The sequence below is a fragment of the Chiloscyllium punctatum genome, chromosome 7, assembly GCF_047496795.1.
Source record: "Chiloscyllium punctatum isolate Juve2018m chromosome 7, sChiPun1.3, whole genome shotgun sequence".
Classification (NCBI taxonomy): Eukaryota; Metazoa; Chordata; class Chondrichthyes; order Orectolobiformes; family Hemiscylliidae; genus Chiloscyllium; species Chiloscyllium punctatum.
Window position 1 is genome coordinate 94,867,380 of NC_092745.1, and position 24,603 is coordinate 94,891,982.

At 40.9% G+C, this 24,603-nt stretch overlaps 1 protein-coding gene across 1 annotated transcript in view; it reads right to left on the minus strand.

Moving 5' to 3' along the window:
* Nucleotides 1-24,603, minus strand: part of mast2 (microtubule associated serine/threonine kinase 2) — a 418,453-nt gene that overhangs the window by 369,641 nt on the left and 24,209 nt on the right. The window contains 2 exon segments of the mRNA XM_072574356.1: nucleotides 9,250-9,380; nucleotides 16,107-16,257. Coding sequence (XP_072430457.1) covers nucleotides 9,250-9,380; nucleotides 16,107-16,257 — 282 coding nt within the window.

The window sequence follows — 24,603 nt, forward strand, 5'->3', positions numbered from 1 at the left end:
GAACAGTAAATTTCTGCTTTACGCTGTGAACCAATAAAGATTGAAGAGCAGATAAATAATTATTTAGCAACGAGAGAATCCAAGATATCAAACAGCCCCAGTAATTAAAGAAAAAGGGCAGAGTTTTTATAGCCCTTGAACAACAGTACATTGGTGAGAAAGATAGAAGAATGACATCATGGCCAGCTTCCCACTTTCCAGCAAAAAACGTTAAACACTGAGACAAGATTCTCACTAAATAGCAGCAAGAGACCTGAATGCAAGCATTAACATTGTATTATGATATCATGTCACTTCATTGATATGCAGTTTCCCAATTCTCCCACCAATGGATATACTTTTGATGTCTACAATTCCTGACAACTTCAACTTGCCACTTGCTCCTCCAGACTTCCATCAGTCACCAACTGGGCATGCTCCATGAGCAGCAAGCTACACACACCCACAGCAAGCAGGACCAGTCAGTAGAACGATGAGCCAATGATCCGCTATCCAATATGTCTGTGGCAAATAAAACAAACCATTTAGGGCACCTGGAAACCCTTGTGGTGACGGTGCAAGTCCTAGGAATTCTGGGAGTTCCTGGCAGTGGCCAGTACTTCCACCTGTGGCAACTGGGACAATTAGGGCACTTTCAGAACATGATTCGGGTGGTGTATTTGGGAAGACAGCGCAAAAATACACTGGGGTTCATTTTCTGACAAGTTGCCAATTTTTGGTAAAATTCAGCATAAACTCGCTACACAGTTTAAGAATACGTGTGCAAACAGAGAAAAGACTAACGGGGCTGCAGTTATAAGACACAGTCAATGAAATCAATCAGAATGGGATCTCAGTTTCTCATATATAATCCAAACCTTTGCCCTGAAACAAGGGTTAAAACTAGGCATGACAGATTTCAAAAGTAGCCTCAAATGATATGCAAGGGTATTAAGAGAAACAATTTTATACTGTGACAGGAGACCAAAGATTTCGTGGTGTCTCGCAACAGTTTGATGACAGATTAATTGCATTTCTGTGTTTTACAATCAAATGTCAACAAAAGAACGAATATAGATTAGCTTGTTTGGGAACATAGATGGACACCGATGAGTTTTGAAATGCCAGCCAATCAAACAGTGAGTAATTGTGAATAGGCTGTAGGGGCCTATAATGAAAATCAGAACAGGGACTGTGGTCAAATTTAATAAAAAGAAAATGCGTGATCGAATGAATTTTATGGTATAGATGATGATTATTATGGAATCATATACCCAATGACAAGATGATTGCTGGTGAATGGGCAGACTAGTAAGTTTGCAGACAATACAAAGATCAAAATCACACAATACCAGGTTATATAGTCCAACAGGTTTAATTGGAAGCCCCAGTTGATGAACCACCTGAAGGGACAGCGCTCCGAAAGCAAGGGCTTCCAGTTAAACCTGTTGGACTATAACCTGGTGTTATGCAATTTTTAACTTTGTACACCCCAGACAACACTGGCATCTCCAAATCATGAATACAAAGATCATTGGAGTTGTGGTTGGCGTAGAAGGTTTCAAAAGGATACAGCAGGATATAGATCAGTTGCAGATATAGACAGAGAAGTGGCAAATGGAACTTATTCTGGGTAAGGTAAGTGTGAGGTGCTGCATTTTGGGAGATCAAATGTTAAGGAAAAGTATTCAGTTAACGGCAGCACTCGGAACAGCATGATGTACAGAAGGATCTTGGAATGCAAGTCATAGCTCCGAGGGTCGCATTATATATCCGAATTGTCTTTCGGATATGTTGTGCGAACTTGGCAGATGTATCTTTATGGTCAGGAGCTTGAGTCATAATCATAATAATTTCCTGCAGTTTCCAGGGGTCACAGACATTAAGAGTAGCAGTCTGGCCATCTTGGGCAAGTTGGGGACTTGGTAATTGGCATATAGGATATTGTTTGGAAAGGAGAACATGATTGTCAGGGTGAAAAAGGATTCTCCCCCTTTCATGGTCTCCCGGACAGTGTGTCCTGGAAAGTTTCTTACGGGACAAAGAAGTTCCAGCGTGTTTTTCTTTTAGATGTCGTTCATGAACCCTTTTACTGATAGTGGATCGTTCATCGGGATCATAAGGGAGATGCTCGAGGTTCACGGGAGTGGAGGGATCAGCAGATAAAGGTTGGGTCTCCACAGGTAGAACGGGGTAAAGAGCCTGAACATCATGGCCATCAGTATCATCAATTTCATCAAAAAAGGTTGGGATCCCACGTAGAAACTAAGTCATTTTTATAGAGATGTAGCTTCGACCTTTCCCATTTATCTTTTGCAGCCTTAGTGTCTTTGCGTTGTTTTTCTCTTTCCCCTTTTAGCCTCCCACCTATCCATTCGCACTCAGCTTTTAAAGTCTCCCAACTCTTGAGAAATCCATCTGCTGTACATACTTCTATCCCTCTGTCACATGCATTACTTCTCCAACTAGCTAATAAAGTATCTCTCCATTTACAATCAGCTTGTTCTTTTCAATCTTTAGTTAAAGATTTCCACTTTTGATCACAATGTTTCTTCCAAATTAGGTTCACTGCCTGTTCACAAGAGCCCACATCTCAAATCTGCCCATGGACCACATTTTGTTACGTAATTGTTTATTAAGTGTAGCATTTAACTGTCGTAAAGAATCTTCCTAATCAGACATTTCTTCACACATGGTCTGAAGGGGTGTCCCTTTTCCTGCCGTATGCAGCTCCCTTCGACTAAGATGGGGGTGCTTCCCAACTATTTTCCACTCATTGAGGTTAGGCAGTTGTTGTGACCCTTCACTGAGAACTGAGACAGCGAAAGCCTATTAGAACGAGAACAGCTGTTCCAACACAGTCAGAGCTCCTGAGTGACCATTGCTAACTCAGTGGAGAAGTAGGCAGCTGAGGAGTCTTGTAAGTGGTAAATTTTATTATCTAATCAGTAGAAGTATAGTAGGGCAACTCTGGACTTTGAAGTGCACATTATATGTCATGTAGAAAATCCAAAATCCTTCAACTTTAACAGTGAGAGCTCCAGGTTTCAAGCGAAAGTAATAACAAGTGTAACTGTAGTGCTTCAATAATATTGACGATTTTGTGAATAGCATGGTAACATGCAGAAGTAGTCTCCATATCAGCACCAGATCACAAAATAAGGTGAACGAAATAGCCAGCACTGCCTTGTCTTCAATGGTTTTCTATTTACAAACTAATTACATAAGCTTCTGTGTCTGTGTCGAGAATATTATCACAACCTTAGAAATTATACTAATTCATCATGAAAGGACAAGGCTTAAAGAGTTTCCCCAAAAATATTAATCCAATCAAAATATCTCACTATCAAGATCTAAGATGGCGGCGACCCAGTAGGTCTGAGTCTGCTAAGCTCTGCCCAATATCCAAGCAAAATGGGGTACCCACCCTCACCTCATTTGCTAAATTATTCAAAACAGTTTTTTTTCCCCATCAGCTTTGTTCATTCTGCATCAAACTTTAGCAGTTTGATGCTTTTTAAAATGACCAAAGGCAAAGGTTCACGAAGTTCGCAACAGCCAGAAAACCGATGTTGTCGGAAAAACATTAAGTTGCTGGGCCTTCCCAAATGGGAGGAGGAAGACCAGTTTGTTGATTTCTTGGAGCAGTGGCTCCCAAAGCTTTTGAAACTGGAGTCGGAGCTGGGCCGGGTGCGAGTTGAGCAGGCCCACCTAGTTGCTGTGCGCAGGCCTGGGTCGGACCAGTGCTCCCGCCCAGTCCTCGTTCAACTTCAACACTACAGGGAAAAACAAATGCTGCTGGAGGCCTCCAGAGTTTTGGGGAAGGATTCCCATGCCGTGACATACAAGTGTTCCAAAATAATGTTGTTCCAGCCCTTCCTCTTGCGATCTACAACCAGAGAGAAGGCATTTGATGAGGCAAAGAAGCATCTGAGGGATTTTATTTCGGATTCTAATCTATCACTTGCGTGGTTTATTTGATTATTGGGGAATGTTTCTGAGGTTTTTTTTTGTTGCTTAATACTTGCTGGGATTGTAATTTTGTAATTTTACATATTTTTATCTTATGTTGTTTTGCTAAGTGTATCTAGGTAATAATGTTGGGGAGATGGGTTGGTCGCCCACTTTTAACTCTTGCTTTATAAGATATTGGCATTTATTTACTCTATGGTGTAATGTCTGGGCTGAGGGCATGGCTCTAGCTGGGAGGTGTTATGGAGGGATTATTGGAAGGTAACAGTGCCTCCTGTGAACAAGGGGGAAAGTCTCCTTTTAAATGTGTTTCATGTTTTTTTAGGAGTAGCTCTTAGCTGTTTTGATTTAGTTGCTTTAAAGGGTTTTCTTACTTGTGAATTGTTTATGGCTTTTACTCAATGTCTTTTGGGTGGGATTCTTCTTCCTGGGGGGTCTCGGGCTTGTTCGAGCGATCATGGCTAGTCATTTGTTCCAATGGTGCACCTGGAATGTCAAAGGGAGCCACTCAGCAATCAAAAGGAAAAATATACTATCAAGTCTTTAAAAAAAAAGGGTTGATGTTGCCCTTCTACAGGAGACACATCTACTTGATAAGGAGCATTCGAAGCTGCAACAGGGTGGATTTGGCCAGGTGTTCTTTTAATCTTTCAGCTCAAAAAGTAGGGGAGTGGCCATTCTTATTCGGGAGAATCTTCCCTTCCAAATGCTAAGCCAGATAAAAAATGAGTCTGGACGGTATATATTAATTAAAGCCCCAATATATGGAGAGGAATATGGGATTTTGAATTTTTATTGCCGCCCCAGCACACCCTTTTAAAGCATTCTCCAAGTTGATGGCTGCCGGGATGCGCCACCCAATTATAGGAAATTTTAATTGTATCATTGACCAGAGGTGGACAAGATACCTAGGAGCTCCGCGGGCATATCTTTGAGATCTAAGCAGTTGGCTGATCTGATTAGGGAGATGGGGCTTGTAGATATGTGGAGGTGTCTTCATCCTGAGGGTAGAGACTTTACTTTTTATTTAAATCCATACAAGTGCCATACCAGAATCGATATGATTTTTGTCTCTTCGACCTTTTTGAACTCGATATTGTTTTGTAAAATAGGTAATAACTATTTCCGACCACAGCGCAGTATATGTGGAGGTTAAGACTAATGACGACGAGATAGGTTCCCACCATTGGCATATGGACCCTTTCCTATTGAAGGATAGCAAGTTCATAAAATATTTCTTGCAGCAATTTAAAACCTTCTGGGATATTAACTCAGGCATGGCCAGTAACCCATCGATGATGTGGGAGACTGCAAAGGCACTCGCGTGAGGGTTGATTTTTTTCATATTCTGCGACGCGGAAAAGACAAAAGGGAGAACAACAGAGTCTGCTCGAGGCTCACCTAAAGGTGGCTGAGACAGTATATGGTGATAGGCCCTCCATTTCTAAACTACAGCAGATCACAGCCCTCAGGGCAACTTTGAATACCGCACTTACTCAAACAGCAAAGAGGGAGATATTATTTGCGAAGCAGAGATGATTTGAATACAGTGACGAGCCTGGCAGGTACCTAGCATACCTTGCCAGAAAGAAAAAGGCTCCCAATCCATTATGTCCATTAGAGAGGGTGCTGGTACCCTGACTTGTGATTGTAAAAAGATCAATGCAGCCTTTAGAAAGTTCTATTTTGAATTGTATAAATCGCAGGACTGTGAGGATAGAACAAGGAAGATGGAGTCTTTCTTTTTAAATCTGGCCCACCCCAGCCTAACCTCTGAGCAGGTGTCGTTCTTGAATGCCCCCCTGGCAACCCAGGAAATATAGGAGGCAGCGAGGCAGCTCCAGAGCGGTAAAACGCCCGGACCAGATGGATTCCAGGCTGAGTTCTATAAAGAATTTATAGGGGAAATGGTCAGGCCACTTATGAATATGTATAATTATTCACACAGTCAGGGCTGCCTCTCGCCTTCTCTGAGAGAAGCAAATATTTCTCTCATTCTTAAGAAAGGAAAGGCCCCAGATGACCGTTCTTCGTACAGACCCACATCCTTATTGAATGTGGATTTTAAAATTCTCTCAAAAATGTTGGCATTAAGACTGGAGAGGATTCTACCATTCATTATAAAAGAGGATCAGACGGGGGTTATAAAGGGTCGCAAATCAACTAATAACATTAGAAGAGTCTTAAATATGGCACAAGCCTGCCAGCAGGGAGCAACACCAGGATTAATTGTCGCCTTAGATACAGAGAAGGCATTTGATCGGGTAGAATGGCTATATCTCTTTTATACATTGGAACGGTTTGGTGTTGGAGAGATCTTTACTAAATGGGTTACAGTATTATATAATGATCTCAAAGTAGTGGTGATTACCAACAGTGTAAGTGTGGATAACTTTAGCGTTGGCAGAGGCTGTCGTTAGGGATGCCCTCTCTCACCACTATTATTTACACTAGTGATTGAGCGGCTGACAGAAGCTATACGAACTGACCCTAATATAACAGCTCCGGAGGTTGGATCGGGTAAGCACAAAATTAGTCACTATTCGGATGACACCCTCCTTTTCATAAATGATCCATTGACATCTGTGCCCCACTTAATTCAAGTGGTTAACTTATTTGGTATGTTCTCAAGTTACAAAATCAATTGAGAGGCCACTGAGAGGTCTTACCAGCATATTCAATATTCCGGATGGATCCAGTTTCCCCTTTTGGTGGTCACTGGGAGATTTTCTTTAATTAGGTATTTTTATGACTCCAGCATTTGGTCAGCTCTATAAAGCCAACTATACACACTTAGTAGAGAAAATAAGACAGGACCTTCAATGCTAAGAAGATCTCCCGATATCCTGGCTAGGTAGAACAGGTTTGGTTAAGATGAATATTCTACCTCGCCTTTTATACCCGATGAGAATGCTCCCCTTGATGCTGCCGAGACAGGCGCTGTGTAAGCTCTATGGTTGGCTCAGCTCCTTTATTTGGAGTCATAGACGGCCCCTTATCAAATTAGAAAAGCTGCAACTTCCACAAGGGGTGGGCTGGACTTTCCGGATTTCAGGAAGTACCAATTGAGCTCTCTGTTATCTTACGTAGCTGATTGATTGTGGGTCACAAGAGACCCAATCTGGTTAGATATTGAGGCCTCCCAAGCAAAATGTCCCCTCATCAATCTAATATCTATGGATAAGATGAGAGTTATTACGGATCATTGTAAAAATCCTATTGTATTAAATATAATCAAAGCCTGGAGAATAATGTCACAGGATGAGGGTAACCTGCAAAAATCCTCCCCTTATACCCCTATAGTGGGAACGTTGGGATTCCAGCCAGGGCTGACTGATGCTGTATTCAAAATGTGGGAGTCCAGAGGTATCTCCTGTTTGGGAGATCTGTTCAATGGGGAGGTCATAATGTCCTTCGAACAGCTGGTCAGAAGTTTGGGCTGCCTCGCACGACCTTTCTCGATATTTTCAAATACGAGACTTCATACAAAAGAAGACCACATTGATAATTAATCCTTCTAAATCGGATACGGAAAGGAGTGCGCTTCGGCCGATGGGTTCGCCCTCGCTCAGTACTCTCTACCACTTGCTACATAATAAGGTATTGAAGGACATGGAACAGTTATATAAAACCTTGAATCAAGAATTGGGGATGGAAATCTCCTTAGAGATGTGGGGGGATGTCTGGAAAAACGCTAGGAAAATCTTTATTTGTAATAGAACTCAGGCTATTCAATTGAAGGTACTTCACAGGGCTCACATGGCACCAGAGAGACTTGCAAAGTTCAAGGCAGGAGCATTTCCAATGTGTCCTAAATGCAAAATAGAAGTTGGTACCCTCACGCATTGTCTGTGGACATGCCGTAATATCCGCAGATACTGGGACAGCGTAGCGAATGCCTTGGCAAAGATTTTGGGTACGGAGATTGGGTTGGACCCACTGTTTCTACTTTTGGGCTCCCCGAATTCCCCCTCTCTGGATACATATGGGAGGGAATTTTTCACTATCCTTTCCTTTTGAGCGAGGAAAAGCATCTTAGTGAATTGGGTATCCGAAGGTCCCCCAGGACTTTCAAATTGGCATAGGACAGTCATGGAATATATATCTTTGACTTCCTTTTGAATATGGTGCACCACAAAATGGAATTATTTTATAGAACATGGCAGCCCTTTTTGAACTACATTGACGCAGATATATTGGCCATATTGTTTAGGGCCTTTGCTTAGCCGTGGGGATGATATCTGTAAAAAAACTCACCATCAATTTACCATATATACTTGTGTATAGGTCGATCTCACGTATAATTTGATCCCTTACCTTTGGCCAAAACATCTTGTATTTTCTATATATCTCATGCATAAATAGACCTTACTATATCATTAACTTCCCGTTAACCCAATTATACAAAATTGCATTCATTCATACCGGTAACCCTACTGATCGCTTTGTTTACTACATTGCGTCTCTATTCATTCACTCATAGCTCTACTTACTGCACTTGGTTTACTACAGCACATTTTGATTTATTCATTCATTCAGACCAGTACTACATCTATCAGTACTTATCACACTTTGTTCACTATACATCCACAAGTTAATATCGTTAAAAAGTTAATCATTTTAATTGTGCCATTATATCTGAATAAAAGTAAGATATATTAGCTACATACCAGTATATCTTTAATTCTTTGACAAACTTGTTAATATTGTTGAGGTTCATAACATACAGAAGTAAAAGGGAGGGAAACCAAAGAATTTGGCAGGAAAGTTCAAGACACTTACACATTCAGAATAAGTGTTTCATTTTGAGTGTGCCACTATGCCAGGATATGACAATGTTGAACAGTATAATTTTGCAGGATTTCAATGAATCTTTGACATGTTAAATTTTCAAACCAGTTTCTTGCTTTTGTCCAGTAATTACATTTACCGTAATTCACTGTGCTTTTCTTCTTTTCCTGGGATTAGTTGTGCAATCAAATCTCCTTTTGCTAATAATACGGTATTTTGAACACAGCATGAACTCTAGCCGCTCAAAGCTTGTGCTGTGTATTAGTCAGCTCTCTCAATTGAGCCTTTGAAAATAGTCTCAAAAAATGTGACCTATACACAAGTAAGTCCATATAGAATTTACCAAAAATAAACTTTTTTTCAAATATACCTATCACCATTAATCACTAAATAGTTAAATTGGAGCCCTTTTGTGCTTTACCTGCAATAACAAAATTGAGACACATACTGCATAACTTTAACAATGGAAGTATTTTTCAACGTCACTGTCAATTAATCTGGACTTACCATGCCAGCAGTGAGGGATGGAGCTGACTGTCCTAAGTTTTGATTTCTCATTCGTACCAAGTTGGAAGATTCTCCAGACACCTGACATATCAATGGTCCACTGCTACTGGAAAGAGGCAGCAAGTGTTTACCTGGTTTAGAGAATATGAAACTTAGTTCAGAGAACTACAAATCTAAGAAAGGCCTGAGATGTTAAATCAGTACATTTAAATATATTGTTCATTGATAGTTGTCTTCTTATGACATAGTCTTTTAAATTGTCCTGCGCACACTCACACTGGGTCTAGTTTCCTATCTTTCCATCACAAAAGACATGTAAAAAATAGATCAGGGTTAAGAATAAAAGAGCGTAAGAAACAGAAGGAGGAGGCCATGACTTCCCTCCTGTCCTCCTTTCCCCTCTCCCTCCTCCCCCTCAGTTCTTCGTCCCCCTCCCCTTCCTTTCTGTTAAACTATCAGGGCCCTCTTGTGGTACAGTGGTTGTGTCCCTGTGCTGGAGAATGGTGACACTATACAACACTTTTCACTATATTTTGTACAAAACACACGTGACAATAAACAAACCAAATCAAATCAAAAATCAAATGAAAAATCATTGGGAACATCCTCCTTGTATTTATCCTGTCCAGTCCTGTGTTAAAATATAGACCTGACTGATCCAATCTCTCTTTATACATCAGTACTGTCATCCGAGGAATCAGGCAGGTGAAAGTGAGGACTGCAGATGCTGGAGATCAGGGTCAAGATTAGAGTGGTGCTGGAAAAGCATAGCAGGTCAGGCAGCATCCGAGGAGCAGGAAAATCGATATTTCGGGCAAAAGGAATCAGTCTGATAAACCCTTCTTGCATTCTCTCCATCGCCAGAACGTCTTTCCTCAGAAAATGAAGCCAAAACCACATACAAAACTACAGGTGTGGTCTCACCAAAGCCCTGTACAATTGCAGCAAGTCATCGCTGCTCCTGTATTCAAGTCCTCTCACTATTTGTTGATATGTGGCTCTTGAGTTCTGTATGTATTAGGTGGTTTAGTATGAAAGATGAATGGAGGAGGCAGGACAAACAAGGGAGCACAGGGAAGGCACAAGATTATGTGAAAGCTCAATCTCATCAACGGAAGTGGCCAAAGGTCCATTTGACAATAGGAGACTTTCTAACCAGCCAGCCTTGCTATGTACTGCTAACCATCGCTGCCCCATAGGCACCAACAATGACTCTAATGCACACCCTCCACCTTCCCCCAGAGACTGGAAGCTGGGGTCAATGTGTGCTTTCTAAAACTGGGGAAATGACCTACCTTGCAGCTCCCAGTTGGAAGATGAAAGACTGGCCTCTGAGAAGAGGGAACCAGCGAAAATATTCTTGAAGGAATCCTTCCCTCTGATTATTATCTACCAAATTGTCCTGAGACAAGGGGTGATCCCTTTCTGTGTGCTTTTTTAATGTGCTTCACAATTTCAAATTGAGTTGTGTGCACAATAATGTTCTCATGTCATTGAAATGTGACACAAAGGAGGATTCTGTTTGCTTGAAGATCGGTGGTGGTTGATTTACAGCTCGACTAACTAGCAAAGCCTGGACCTTGAGGGCTACAGTGCAGAGAGAGCCTGTACTCAAATGACAGCATCCAGGTACCTGGCCCATTGTTACAATGAGCTCTAGAAGGGACCTCCCTCCAAACTCAATAATTGTGCTTTGATAACAGAAGTGTGTCACTCACAATACCCAAGATTCTTGTCAGTAAACTTGTCTTCATGCTGGAACTGGTCAGCAAGTTTAAGCAGTGTCTGGGATAACCTTTCTTATAATCGAATAAAATCACTGTTGCGTAGTTCTTTTGTATCAGTTATCCCTGGTTAGCTGCTGGGCACACTGCAAATTTCACAGTCTTTTTTTTGTTATCTTGGCAATGCAAGGTCATCAGTTTGTTTATTGCTGAGGAGCAGGGCCATGATTCGGTGTTTGCTATCCAGAGAATGTTAACAGCACTGAGTTCCTGCTGACCTTTTATTTGAAAGAAAGGGGCTGCCTTGCTCCAGGTTGACAGGAAACAGCACGAGGTCCATGTCTGGAGATGATCACAGAATGCTGGCAGACATGGTTTGTGTGGTGTCCAAGCTGTGGCAGTAGGGATACATATTTGAGAAGATGACTGAAGAGAGATTTTAAAAAAGACATGAGGGGCATTTTTTATTTTACATAAAGGGTGGTTTGCATGCGGAATGAACTTCCTGAGGAAGTGGTGCATGTGGGTACAATTAAAACTTTTAAAAGACATTTGGATAAGTACATCAATTGGAAAGGTTTGGAGAGATATGGGCCAGGAGCAGGCAGGTGGGACTAGTTTAGTTTGGGATTAGGTTCAGCATGGGCTGGTTGGACCAAAGGGTCTGCTTCCGTGCTGTAAGACTCTAAGAGTGTAATAACATCTCTGACCAAGTTGGTTAGAAAATAAGTCAAACTGCTTTATCCTAACGTCTCTTTATTGGTGGTTTTACTAAAAAGAGCAAGAACCTAATTAACTTACACCCTTCCTGTCATGTCACAGCTCAACTTCAGCACAAAAGAATTTTCACTCACAAGCAGCAGTAGCTAGCCCAGAACTCATCCAATCCACCACACTTTCTTGCACTGGTATTTAGAGTCCCAAACTTCTCCAATCTTATGTTCTTTCTTGTGCTCATTTATTTTTTTGTTTAACAGCCCAGCACTCCAAGAAAATAATAAGGAAATCAAAATTTCATTCCTAACTGAGAGTCAAGATTGAGGTGAAGAAAAGGCAAGGTTACATCATGGAAGTGCAGTAGCAAATGTCAGGTTCAAACACCTACAGGCTACATGTTGGAACTCCAAGTATTTACAGGTCCTCCACAGTTTCTTTTGAGCATAGAGGACTGAACATATTCATAACTGCCCTAAAATAAACCTAAAATCAGTCCAGGCCCCAACCCCACACTTCGTGCTCCGGGCATGATAAGCTCGATTACCAAACAGCCACATCAATTAATGACAAAGAGAGGACTTAGCGTATGGTACAGTGGTAGTGTCCCAAGAAGGGTGGGGTTCAAATAAGATGTCTGAACAAATACATTTGAAATATATTTTTAATGAAAGGCTCCAAAGACTGGACAGCCATGCAACTGAGGTAGGAACTGCCAACTCATTCATGATTGAAAGAATGGGAACCTCAATATGTCCTCGATAGAGGTCAACTTTTCTTTGGCCACAGGTCCTTGCAGACAGACAACTTTCCACAGATCAGCCAGCAGTCACAGTAAACTGACATAGGACCCTCGCAGGATTGATTTGGCCCCTCCCTTTCTCACCACCTTCCTGGATGTTGCCTGTTTGTCTTCATTGTCTTGGACACCAATGTCTCTTGCTTGAATTTACAATTGGAAATTTCAAGGTAGAAATGGCAGCTTAAAAGGCCATGTAAATTGCCCCCAAATTCCTTCAAATTTGGCATCAAGCATGCTAGCCTTCATAGTGAGAGGATTTGAGTATTGCTGTAAGGATGCTGAAAATGTGTTGCTGGAAAAGCACAGCAGGTCAGGCAGCATCCAAGGAACAGGAGAATTGACGTTTCAGGCATGAGCCCTTCTTCAGGAATGAGGAAAGTGTGTCCAGCAGACTAAGATAAAAGGAGGGACTTGGGGGAGGGGCGTTGGAAATGCAATAGGTGGAAGGAGGTCAAGGTGAGGGTGATAGGCCGGAGTGGGGGTGGGGGGTGGGCGCAGAGAGGTCAGGAAGAAGATTGCAGGTTAGGAAGGCGGTGCTGAGTTCGAGGGTTGGGACTGAGACAAGGTGGGGGGGGGGGGGGGGAATGAGGAAACAGGGGTAATCTGAGTTCATCCCTTGTGGTTGGAGGGTTCCTATTGCAGTAAGGATGCCTTGCTACAGTTATACAGGGCCTTGGTGAGGCCACACCTTGAATATTGTGTGCAGTTTTGATCCCCTAGTCTGAGGGAGGACATTCTTTCTATTGAGGGAGCCCAGTGAAGGTTCACCAGACTGATTTCCAGAATGGCAGATCTGACAGATTAATAAAGGCTGGATTGATTCGGCTTGTAGCCAGTGGAATTTAGAAGAATATTGGGGGGATTTCATAGAAACATAAAATCCTGGTGGGTCTAGACAGGCTAGAAGCATTAAATGTTCCTGATGTTGGGAAAGTCCAGAACTAAGGGTCACAGCCTAAGAATAAGGAGTAAGCCTTTCAGGACTAACAAGAAGAAGAATTTCTTCTGCGTTGTGAACCTGTGGAATTGTCTGCCACAGAAAGCTGTTGGGGCCAGTTCATTAGATATATTCAAGAGGGAGTTGGATGTGGCCCCTATTGGGTAAAGGGATCGAGGTGCATGGGATACAGAGATTGTACGAACAGCCACACAGGCTCAAAGGGTCAAATGTTTCCTATGTTTCTATAAATGCTGGTTATACTCAACAAATGCTGGTTATGTTAAGCAAGATCTACAGAGTAAAAGATAACATTGAGCCAAGACAAGACCCGATTGTGTCAAGTGATTGGATCACTCAATTACGGAAAAGGATGGGGAGCAAATTGAAAAATTGAACTGGGATATAAAACTCCTGGAAAAATCTTGTCACAATCAAGTTCTGGGTAAAACAATTGCTCCAGGAGTCTGATGTTATGCATAGAAAAAGGTATATCTCAACCAGCAAAGCTGGTTTTGAGTGATTAGTACCTCAGTGCTGGGCTCATTCATCATTGTATCATGACCTTAAACAAGTTGGGTCAACAGTGATTCAATGAGGATTGCAGAAGCAGTGCATACATATCTAAGAAACTAAAAGTGAGGGGTTTCCTGCTGAAGCTACAATGGACAACTATATCAGTGCTCAACAGCAGAAACTGTAGACAGAGTTCAATGATCCCACAACCATTAGATGAGCTCAAACTTCAGCAATCCAACTGCATCTAGTCTTCAGTGTTGGTGAATAATTAAAATAATAAAAGGGAGGAGGTGGCTCATAAACATTTTTATTCTCAGTGACAGTGGAACTCAGCACCTCAGTGCAAAAATCAAAACTGCAGCATTTACAGTCATCTTCAATCTGAAGTGCCAAGCAGTTGATCCATCTGAAGACCGATTGGTTAGCCAATTCAATTTATTCCATATGATATCAAGATATGGCTGAAGGACTGGCAAAGCCTATGGACCCCAGCATCATATAAATACTAAAGACTTGTTCTTCATAATTAATTGTGCCTCTTGTCTAGTTGTTCCAGTGCAGCTACAACACTGGCATCTAATTGACATTGTAAAAGATTGCTCAGCTATATCCTGTCCACAAAAGTAGAACAAATCTAATCTGGCCAATCACTACCCAATCAGTCCAGTACTTAATACCAGCAAAGTGTTGACAATCGATACACTTCATGTGGTAGCTACTTGCTTACTGATGGTCAGTTTGAGCCTGAAATTGCCATTCACATTAAACCTTAATATAAAATTTTATTCTTGTCCAGACTTGAATCAGAGTTGAATTCAGGAGATGAAGTGACAGTGACTGTTCTTGATTTCAAGAAAGCATTTGAATGATCGTGACACAAGTCCTCAAAATGTTAAGTAGTCCAACCTTGGAGACCATCTGTCCAATCGGGTGGGATGTGCATTTATCTTTTCTGACATCTAGGTTGATGCAGAGTGAACATTCTGGATTTATTCTTTTTTTTGACTTTCCTGGATCAGTTTGATATAGCTAAGTGCCTTGCTGGGCAATTTCAGAGAGCAGTTCATAGTCAAGCACATTTCTTTACACCTAGAGTTACATGAAATCAGACTGGGTAAGAATGGAATATTTTCTTTCCTATAGAATGTAGCAAATCAGCTGGTGCTTTACTACAGTCAGTTAACTTTGGAGAATTGCATTAGTCTTGGTCTCCCTGCTATAGGAAAGATGTTATGAAACTGTAAAGAGTGCAGAACTGATTTACAAGAATTTTACCAAGACTAGAGAGTTTGAATTACAAGGAGAGGCTGGATAGGCGAGAATGCTTTTCCCCCTGGAGCGTCAGATGCTGAGAGGTGCCCTTACAGCTGTTTATAAAATCATGAGAGGCATGAATAAGGTGTATAGCCAAGGTCTTTACCTCAGAGTAAAGGAGTCCAAAACTAGACAGCATAAGTTTAAGGTGAGAGGAGAAAGATTTAAAAATGGACCTGAGGGATAACGTTTTCATGCAGAGGGTGGTGCATGTATGGAACGATCTGCCAGAAGAAGTGGAGAGGCGGGTACAATTACAACATTTAAAAGACATTTGGACAAGAACATGAATAATAAAAAAAGGTTTAGAGGAATATGAGCCAAATGCAGGAAAATAGGAGCAGATTAATTTAGGATATCTGGTCAGCATGGACGAGTTAGACTGAAGGGCCTGTTTCTGTGCTGTATGACTCTTTGAGAGAACAAGGTTGACATATCAGCGTTTTACAAGTTACACGAATCATGTTAGATTGAAGGCTTAAAATTGCTACCAATGTAAAATGTGGCACAAGAAAATATATAAACCAAAGGATAGTTTGTCTTTTAAAAATTTGTGACATGACATTTCTCAGCTGTGTGGTCTGTATTATAGATGCAGGCTTCCCCCAAAAGGATTAGCTGTTATGATGGTATTATTGGACGTTTAAATACCAAAACAAGCCACGGCCAGTTCATAGCCAAGTTTTCTTTTACATCAGTAGTTGAGATTTTATTGGCATCAGACAGTAAGCCTCAGAGAGTGTTTTATTAATCAATCTTAGAACGAATTTTCATCATGCCTGACAACTTTCATTTTTCTATTAAGCTTTTAAGAAATAGAATATTTAATAACATGTCAACTCTTCACCTCCCAGTACACCACCAAAGCTCCCTCTTCGAAGTTTGCCATCTTCGTCACCAAATTGGTGCTGGAGTTTTGAGAATTTTCCTGATGAACAGGAGAGGTCAGGATTACTTAATTTCCTGAAGAACAATGGAGAAGATCCAGAATGCTCCGCCTGTTAAAAAGAAAAAATATTTTTTCAAGTTAATCTTAAGAATAATAACCAATTCAATAAAAGTTGTTTATTCACAACATGTTCAATCATAGTTGGATAATCCCTTGTGACTTCATACGTTTGAAATGCAGAATCTGGCCAGACTTGAACTTTGTGGAGAAAAGTAGGACTTTTCTTTCAAAATAAAAAGCATTCAAAAATCATAACACACTAGAGTAATGTGCTGGAAATCAATCGTCACAATTTGCAGAGTCATCACCATAAAACCATGAGAAATAGGAACAGGAGTAGGCCAGGAGGTCCCTCAAGCCTGTTCCGCCATTTAGTAGGATCATTTGTTCCGCTACTGATTAAAAATCTGTCTATTTCAGTCTTAAATATGCACAAGGATTTTGCTCCCACCAGTCTCTATGTCAAGGAGTTCCAGAGACACTCAACCATCTGAGAGAAGAAATTCCCCCCATTTCAGTCTTAAATTGTCCACCCTTTATTCTCTATGACTCTCTGCTGAGAGGATGTCTCCTGTCATGGGATTTACCCTGCCAAGCCCCTTAAGAATCATGTATGTTTCAATGAGATCACCTCTCATTGTTCTAAATTCCAGGGAGTAGAGTCCCAACCTGTTGATCTTTGGTAATAAGACAATCAATCCATACGAGGGATCATCCTCGTGAATCTTCGTTGAACTCCAAAGAAATTAGATAGCTTTCCTTAAATAAGGGGGCCACAGTACTACAGATGTGGTCTCACCAGTACCTTGTACGGATGGAGTAAGACTTCCCAACTCTTACACTGCACCCTCTTAAAATAAGGGCCAACATTTAATTAGCCTTCCTGAATACCTGCTACACCTGTGTGCTAGCTAGCTGTATTTCATATGCAAATACCTCCTTGTCCCTTTGTGTTGAAGCTTTCTGCAGTTTTTCCCCAATTAAATAATATTCTGTTCTTCAATTCTCTCTTCCAAAATTAATTCTAGAAAGTATGAAAATAGATAAGTCCCCTGGGCTGGATGGGATTTATCCCAGGAGTCTCTGAGAAGCCAGGAAGGAGATTGCAGAGGCTTTGGCTTTGATCTTTATGTTGTCGTTGTCTACAGGAATAGTGTCAGAAGACTGGAGGATAGCAAATGTTGTTCTCTTTCAAGAAGGGTAGTAGAGACAACCCTGGTAATCACAGAGCTGTGAGCCTTCCGTTGTCGGTAAAGTGTTGTAAAAGGTTATAAGAGATAGGATTTATCATCTAGAAAAGGATAGTCAACACAATTTTGTGAAGGGTAGGTCATGCCTCATTAACCTTATTGAGTTCTTTGGAGATGGTGACCAAACAGGTGGATGCGAGTAAAGCAATTGATGTGGTGTATATGGATTTCAGTAAGGCATTTGATAAGGTTATCCATGGCAGGTTATCATACAAAATATGGAGGCATGGGATTGAGGGTGACTTAACAATTTGAATCAGAAATAGACTGGCAGAAAAAAGACAGAAGGTAGTAGTTGGTGGGAAATGTTCATCCTGGAGTTCAGTTACTAGTGGTGTACCACAACGATCTGTTTTGGTTCCACTGCTGTTTGTCATTTTTATAAATGAACCGGATGAGAGCATAGAAGGATTAGTAAATTTGCGGATGTCATGAAGATTGGTAGAGTTGTGGACAGTGCGGAAGGATGTTGCAGATTACAGAGGCACATAGGTAAGCCACAGAGCTGGGCTGAGAGGTGGCAAATGGGGTTCGGTGTGGAAAAGTGTGGGGTGATTCACTTTGAAATGAGTAACAGGATAGCAGAGTACAGGGCTAATGGTGAGATTCTTGGTAGTATAGATGAGCAAAGAGATCTGTATCCACGTACAGAGAACCCTGAAAATTGCCACCCACATTCATTGGGTTATTAAGAAGGCATACAGCTTTTATTAGTAGAGGGACTGAGTTTTGGAATCACGAGGTCATGCTGCAGCTGTACAAAACTCTGGTGTGGCCGCACTTGGATTGCTGCGTACAGTTCTAGTGACCGCATTATAGATAGGATGTGGAAACTTTGGAAAGGGTTTAGAGGAGATTTACTAGGATGTTGCCTGGTATCAAGGGAAGGTCTTATGAGGAAAGGCTGAGGGACTTGAGACTGTTTTCATTCGAGAGAAGAAGGTTAAGAGGTCAATTAATTGAGACATATAAAGATAATCAGAGGGTTAGATAGCGTGGACAGTGAGAGCTGTTTTCCTTGGATGGTGATGTCGAGTAGGAGGGTGTATGGCTTTAAATTGTGGGGTGATAGATATAGGACAGATGTCAGAGATAGTTTCTTTACTCAGAGTAATGGGGCGTGGAACACCCTGTCTGCAACAGTCATAGACTTGCCAACTTTAAGGGCATTTAAATGGTCATTGGATAGACATATGGACAAAAACGGAATAGTGTAATTTAGATGGGCTTCAGACTGGTTTCACAGGTCAGTGCAACATCGAAGGCCGAAAGGCCTGTACTGCGCTGTAATGTTCTATGTTCTAACAACTTTGCATTTTCCTACACTGTACTCCATTTGCCAACTTTTTGCCCACTTACTTAACCTACCAAAATTGCCCTCTGACCTGTTGTATCCCTCGCGCAGCAAATTTGGCTATACTGCATTCACGTCCTTTATCCAAGTCATTAGTATATATTGTGAACAGTGTGGTTCCAGCATTGAACCACTGGTCACAGATCGCCAAGGTGAAAAAGAATCCCTTATTACCACTCAGTTTCCTGCCCATGATCTACACCAAAATACTACCTCCAATACCATGGGCTCTTGAATTATGATTATCCATTTCTCAGGTACCTTATCAAATATCTTCTGGAAGTTCAAATACAATACAATCAACTGGTTACTCTCTATACACCCTGTTGAGTCTTTCTCAAAAAAACTCTCAAAATTAGGCAATCACAAATTCCCTTTAATGAAGCCATCTGACTCTGCTTGTTTAGATAATGATTTTCCAAATGTTCTGCTCAGACTTTCTTGATAAATTGATTCCAAAAATAGATTTTAGGCTAAATTTCCCTGTAGCTACCTACACTTCTGCCTCCCTCCCTTGTTGAACAGGGATGTCATATTAGAAGTTGTACAGTCCTCCAGTACTCTTCCAGAATCTAATGATTTTTGGAAAATTACAAATATGAAAATTTGGTAAAATTGGGCAATCAGGTAATTTATTCAAACCGCCTAATTCAGGTAAAAAAATTATACACTCTTTCAATTATCAAGAGAATAACTACGATGGTTGAAAAAAAAAGGAGACAAGCTAAATTGCTATAAATCTATAACTTAAACTCCAAAACTTTCTTAAAATTCACATATAAACAAAGAGACATGACAAGACATAATACAATATGACACAAGTATCAGGGCTACAGAAGGAGGGAGAAAGGTCAGTGAAACACAGTTCTTGCACCAGTCTGGATCACAGAATGTTAATGAGGACAAACTAACAACAGGTAAATAAAAGTAAAAACGTTAACTCCTGAACTGTTACATTCTTTATAATTGACTGTAACACTTTCATAATGACATACGTTAAGCTAATTGGCCTATAGGTGCTGTTTCAGGTCTCCTTTGATTTTTGAGTAAGGATGATCCCTTTGGAGTTTTCCAATGCTCTGGGACTTCTCCAGAATCTAAGGAATCCTGGAATATTACTACCAGCGTATCCACTTTTTCTGGACCTCGTTCCTTTAATATCCTAGGATGCAGCCCAACTAACATAAGTTTACATTAAGCTTCAGTCTGAAATCCATATTTTAATTGAAGATGAATTATTGCAATTACTTTTTCTGCTTCATTTTTTGCTGTCCTTGAGCATGTTTTAAATTTTGTGTCTATCCCAAATTATCCAAAAATTAACATTTTACTGATTAGATAAATAAAGAAATGCTCACAAGTATTTGAAAATGCCCACTTACCTCAAAACACTTTGTTCTATTAACCAATTCTCAATCTTTGCTAATATACTAATACACCGGGGTAGCACAGTGGGTCAGTAGTTAGCACTGCTGCCTCACAGTGCCATGGACCCAGGGACCCAGGTTAAAATCAGAGAGTCATAGAGATGCATAGTATAGAAACAGACCCTTCAGTCCAACTCATCCATGTCAACCAGATATCCTATATAAATCTAGCCCCATTTTGCACATATCCCTCAAAACCCTTGTTATTCATATACCCAGCCAGGTGCCTTTTAAATGTTGTAATTGTACCAGGCTTCACCACTCCCTCTGGCAAATCATTCCATATACGTATGAAAATGTTGTCCCTTAGGTCCCTTTTACACCTTTCCCCTCTCACTCTAAACCTGTGCCCTCTCTTTCTGGACTCCCCTGAGAATTAAAAAGGGTATAAGGAGGCAGGGAAAGAGTTACGTTCTGAGTTTTGTGAAACAAGAGGTTCAGCCGAGCATGGCTCAGATCAGATAAGAACTTACAGTTAACATTGGGGTGCTGGAGGCTAGGGTAATGGGTTAACAAGGTGGAAAAAGCAGTCAGTCATTCTGTACAGCTATTTAATAATATCGGAAGCATTTAGTATGCAAGGTCAGCTAACAAGTATCCATTGTATGAATCCGGTTAACAAGGTTAAGAACATTCATTGTATCACAGTAAAGGGCTTGGTCTCTGCTATTGATACTTATTAATTGGGTGACAATTACAATCAACATGTATGTTGCCTTCTCCAGGTGCTCCTCCCTGTAAAATGACTATATAGTTCATTGAGAAACCATTGTTCACGATTTTATAAACCTCTATAAAAGGTCACCCCTCAGCCTCTGACGCTCCAGGGAAAAGAGCCCCAGCCTATAGCCCAAACGCTCCAACCCTGGCAACATCCTTGTAAACCTTTTCTGAATTCTTTCAAGTTTCACAACGTCCTTCCTATGGAGGGAGACCAGAATTGCACGCAATACTTCAAAAGTGACCAAACCAATGTCGTTTATAGCCGCAACATGACCTACCAACTCCTATACTCAAATGTTCTAACCAATAAAGGAAAGCATACCAATATTCCTTCTTAACTATCCTGTCCATCAGTGACTCCACTTTCAAGGGATTATGAACCTGCACTCCAAGGTATCTTTATTCAGCAACACTCCCCGGGACCTTGCCATTAAGTATATTCTACCCTGATTTACCTTTCCAAAATAGATTCTAGCCTCAGGCTGTTTGGAATTTGCACATTCTCCTCACGTCTGCGTGGATTTCCTCCGGGTCCTCTGGTTTCCCCCCACAGTCCAAGGATGTGCAGGTTAGGTGAATTGGCCATGCTAAATTGCCCATGTTCAGGGAGTGTTAGTTAAGCACATTATTCGAGGAAAATGTAGAGTAGAGTAATAAGGTAGGGGAATAGGTTGGGGTGGGATACTCTTTGGAGGGTCAGTGTGGATTTGTTGGGCCAAATGGCCTGTTTCCACACTGTATGGATTGTATGGAATCTATGACTACCTCTCACACTATGTGCTCTTATCTTATTAAGTACAAAACCACTGCACCACAGGACCTTAATACATCTACCAACTATCCCATCAAACCAGTTATTACTTCAATGAACTATCAGGCCACTCCTCAGTCTTTTCCTTTTGAGAGCAAAAAAAAATGCCCAAGCTTGTTTTGCTTAATACAATGGTTTTAATGTATATTCAATGATTCAACCAAACATATATTAATTCCCAAAGTTTTCAAATCCAGGAGAAACATTTTGTCGACCTCTGGGATTATCAATCTATACCTGCATCACTGAATTTTCAATGATGACCCATGTTTTTAGGCTCCACTTGCATATTTTTATGTTCTATGCCAAGAACATAAGCAAACTGAGAAAGAAAAGAAAGAAACGAAAGAAAAGAAACGGCTTTGTTTTGCATTTGATAAGTATAGTGCTCTGTCACTTTAAGAGTCCAATCACGTGCCATAATGACGGTCATTGTCCATTTTGGGTTAGTCTAATCTTGCTGCCTATAGAGCGAATACTTCCTTAATAAAGCACCTGCTATTTACCACTTCAGCCTCTTGGGCCTTCTTGGAGTGGAACAGACTAAACCTGCAGAAAAGCTGACAATGTAGCTTTACTTAGAATTTGAACTGAAATCATTCCTGCTGCACTTATCAATTCAAAGTGAGAGCAAACAAATATTTAGAGGCAAAAACAGACATTGCTGGAGAATATCAGCAGGCCTGGCATAATCTGCGGAGAGAAATCAGAGTTAATGTTTCAAGTCCATTGACATTTCTTGAAAATATTCAGACATTGTTGAAGATTTATGGCACAAAAGAGGCTAATGAGATGAGCAATAGTCATAGACAATGTACTAACTTGAACTTGTAACTTCTATATTCACTGGACAGATACAAACAAAAATTTAAAATTTTGAATACTAAATATCAACTTGTATCTATGCCATAACTGATAGCCCATTGGGGACTACTGAAATAGATTGTGAAAACCATTATTGGCTCCAACATACCAACTTCATATTCAGCCAATTGAGGGGGAGAAAAGGAGTATTTGAGGCTCAAGATTTAAAATGCTTGATTAAGATCATGGCATACTAAGCAGCAGTAATCACTGGTGCTCCCATATGCTTTGGAGATATAAGTAACCAAAAGCAGGCACCTCAAAGTACTGTGGAAAAGCATCACCACGGGTGCCTTTACTGTATCTTCAAATCCTACAAAGAGTGCAACACAGCAGCCTCTCTCGAGTCAAAAGAGGCACTAGGCAGGACATGTCACACTTTAACTGGCACCAATTCTTAAATAACTTAGAACTCATCTGCAGCAAAATAACACTCTTAAGGACAGCCGAAATATTCCAACAATGTTCTCAAAACAGTCCTGAAGATGTGAGGCATCTCGGCCACCTTATAGGACTCCATGATTTTGACCAAGTAAAATTGGGAAGATTCATTCGGGAATGCACAGAGACTGTTGAAAACACAGAGGGGCATTCATCAGAACTCACAAACCTCCAAACAACTCATCATCCAGCCCTTCAAGTTGCAATCCTCCTCCCACATGTTCGTGGAATCTGAAAATCACATATTATACTTAACAGCCATTCAGTCATAACAGCCATTCAGCCACATCACAATCAAACCAGAGTGGAAACAAGCCATCCACAATCATGAGGCATTTCCCATTATAAAATCAAAAACGCTGCCATACAATGAAATACAATACAATACAATACAATACAATACTCACAAGCAGAGCCATCTGACTGTCAATAACTATCCTCTAAGATATATGGATTTCTTTGGTACAAGTCTTTTATCAATTCAAAAGGACACAGTCAATCAAAATCTTATTTATGCAACCAAATGTGACTGTGAATCTTAATGGGGTTCAAAGATCAGTTTCTTGGACTTCGTCTCAAGTCAAGCATTAAGGGGGGGTGGGGTGGGGAGAGGAGTTGCAGAAGCAAGGGAAGTCGAGAAATAATCTCTCATGGCCAAAGTACTGATTATTGTGGAGACATCAGGACATGAGATCGAATGGCTTTGTGATCACTGAGTAATTCTGAATGCATTTTAAGGCAGAGGTAGATTAGTCATTGGCTAACAAGGAACTTAAAGGGCATCAGAATAGCCAAGGAAGTGGAGTGGAGACCACTGAAGAAACACCATGCACTTATCAAAAGGCAGAGCAACTTGAGAGGCCAAATGGGCTATTTAGAATCATAGAATCCCTAAGTGCAGAAAGAGGTCATTCGGCCCATCAAAATCAGCAGTGACCCTCCAACAATCATCCCACCCAGACCCAGCTGCCTACCTATTCCTGTAATCCCACATTTACTATGGCTAATCCACCTAGTCTGCATATCCCAGGACTGTGGGAGGTAACCGGAGCACCCAGAGGAGACCCACACAGACATGGAGAGAATGTCTGTGTTGAGGCTGGAATCGAACTCGGGTCCCTGGAGCTCTGAGGTAGCAGTGTTAACCACGTGCCACCCTTGGTGATTAAAATAATTAAAATGATCTTCTAATTCTTGTGTTCATATGCTCTTGATTATCCAGAGAGTTGTGGAAGCAACATGAAAGAAGTAGGACACAATGGCCGAATAAATGGACTTTGTGTAAAAAGCAGCTTTGGAACCAATTGTACAGAAGAAAACAGTCCAAACAATTGAAAACACCACAACTCAAAACAAGAAATGTTGCTTACATATGCTCATCCGTAGCCACAAGCAAAAACCAATAAACACCAATAACTAAGATGGGAAATGAAAGCTTTGTTCAAGAAACTGGAATTGAATTTCAGTTTGCAAAATTATCTTGGAGGCTGAACCTTGACTAAAATGTACAGAATATACCAAATAG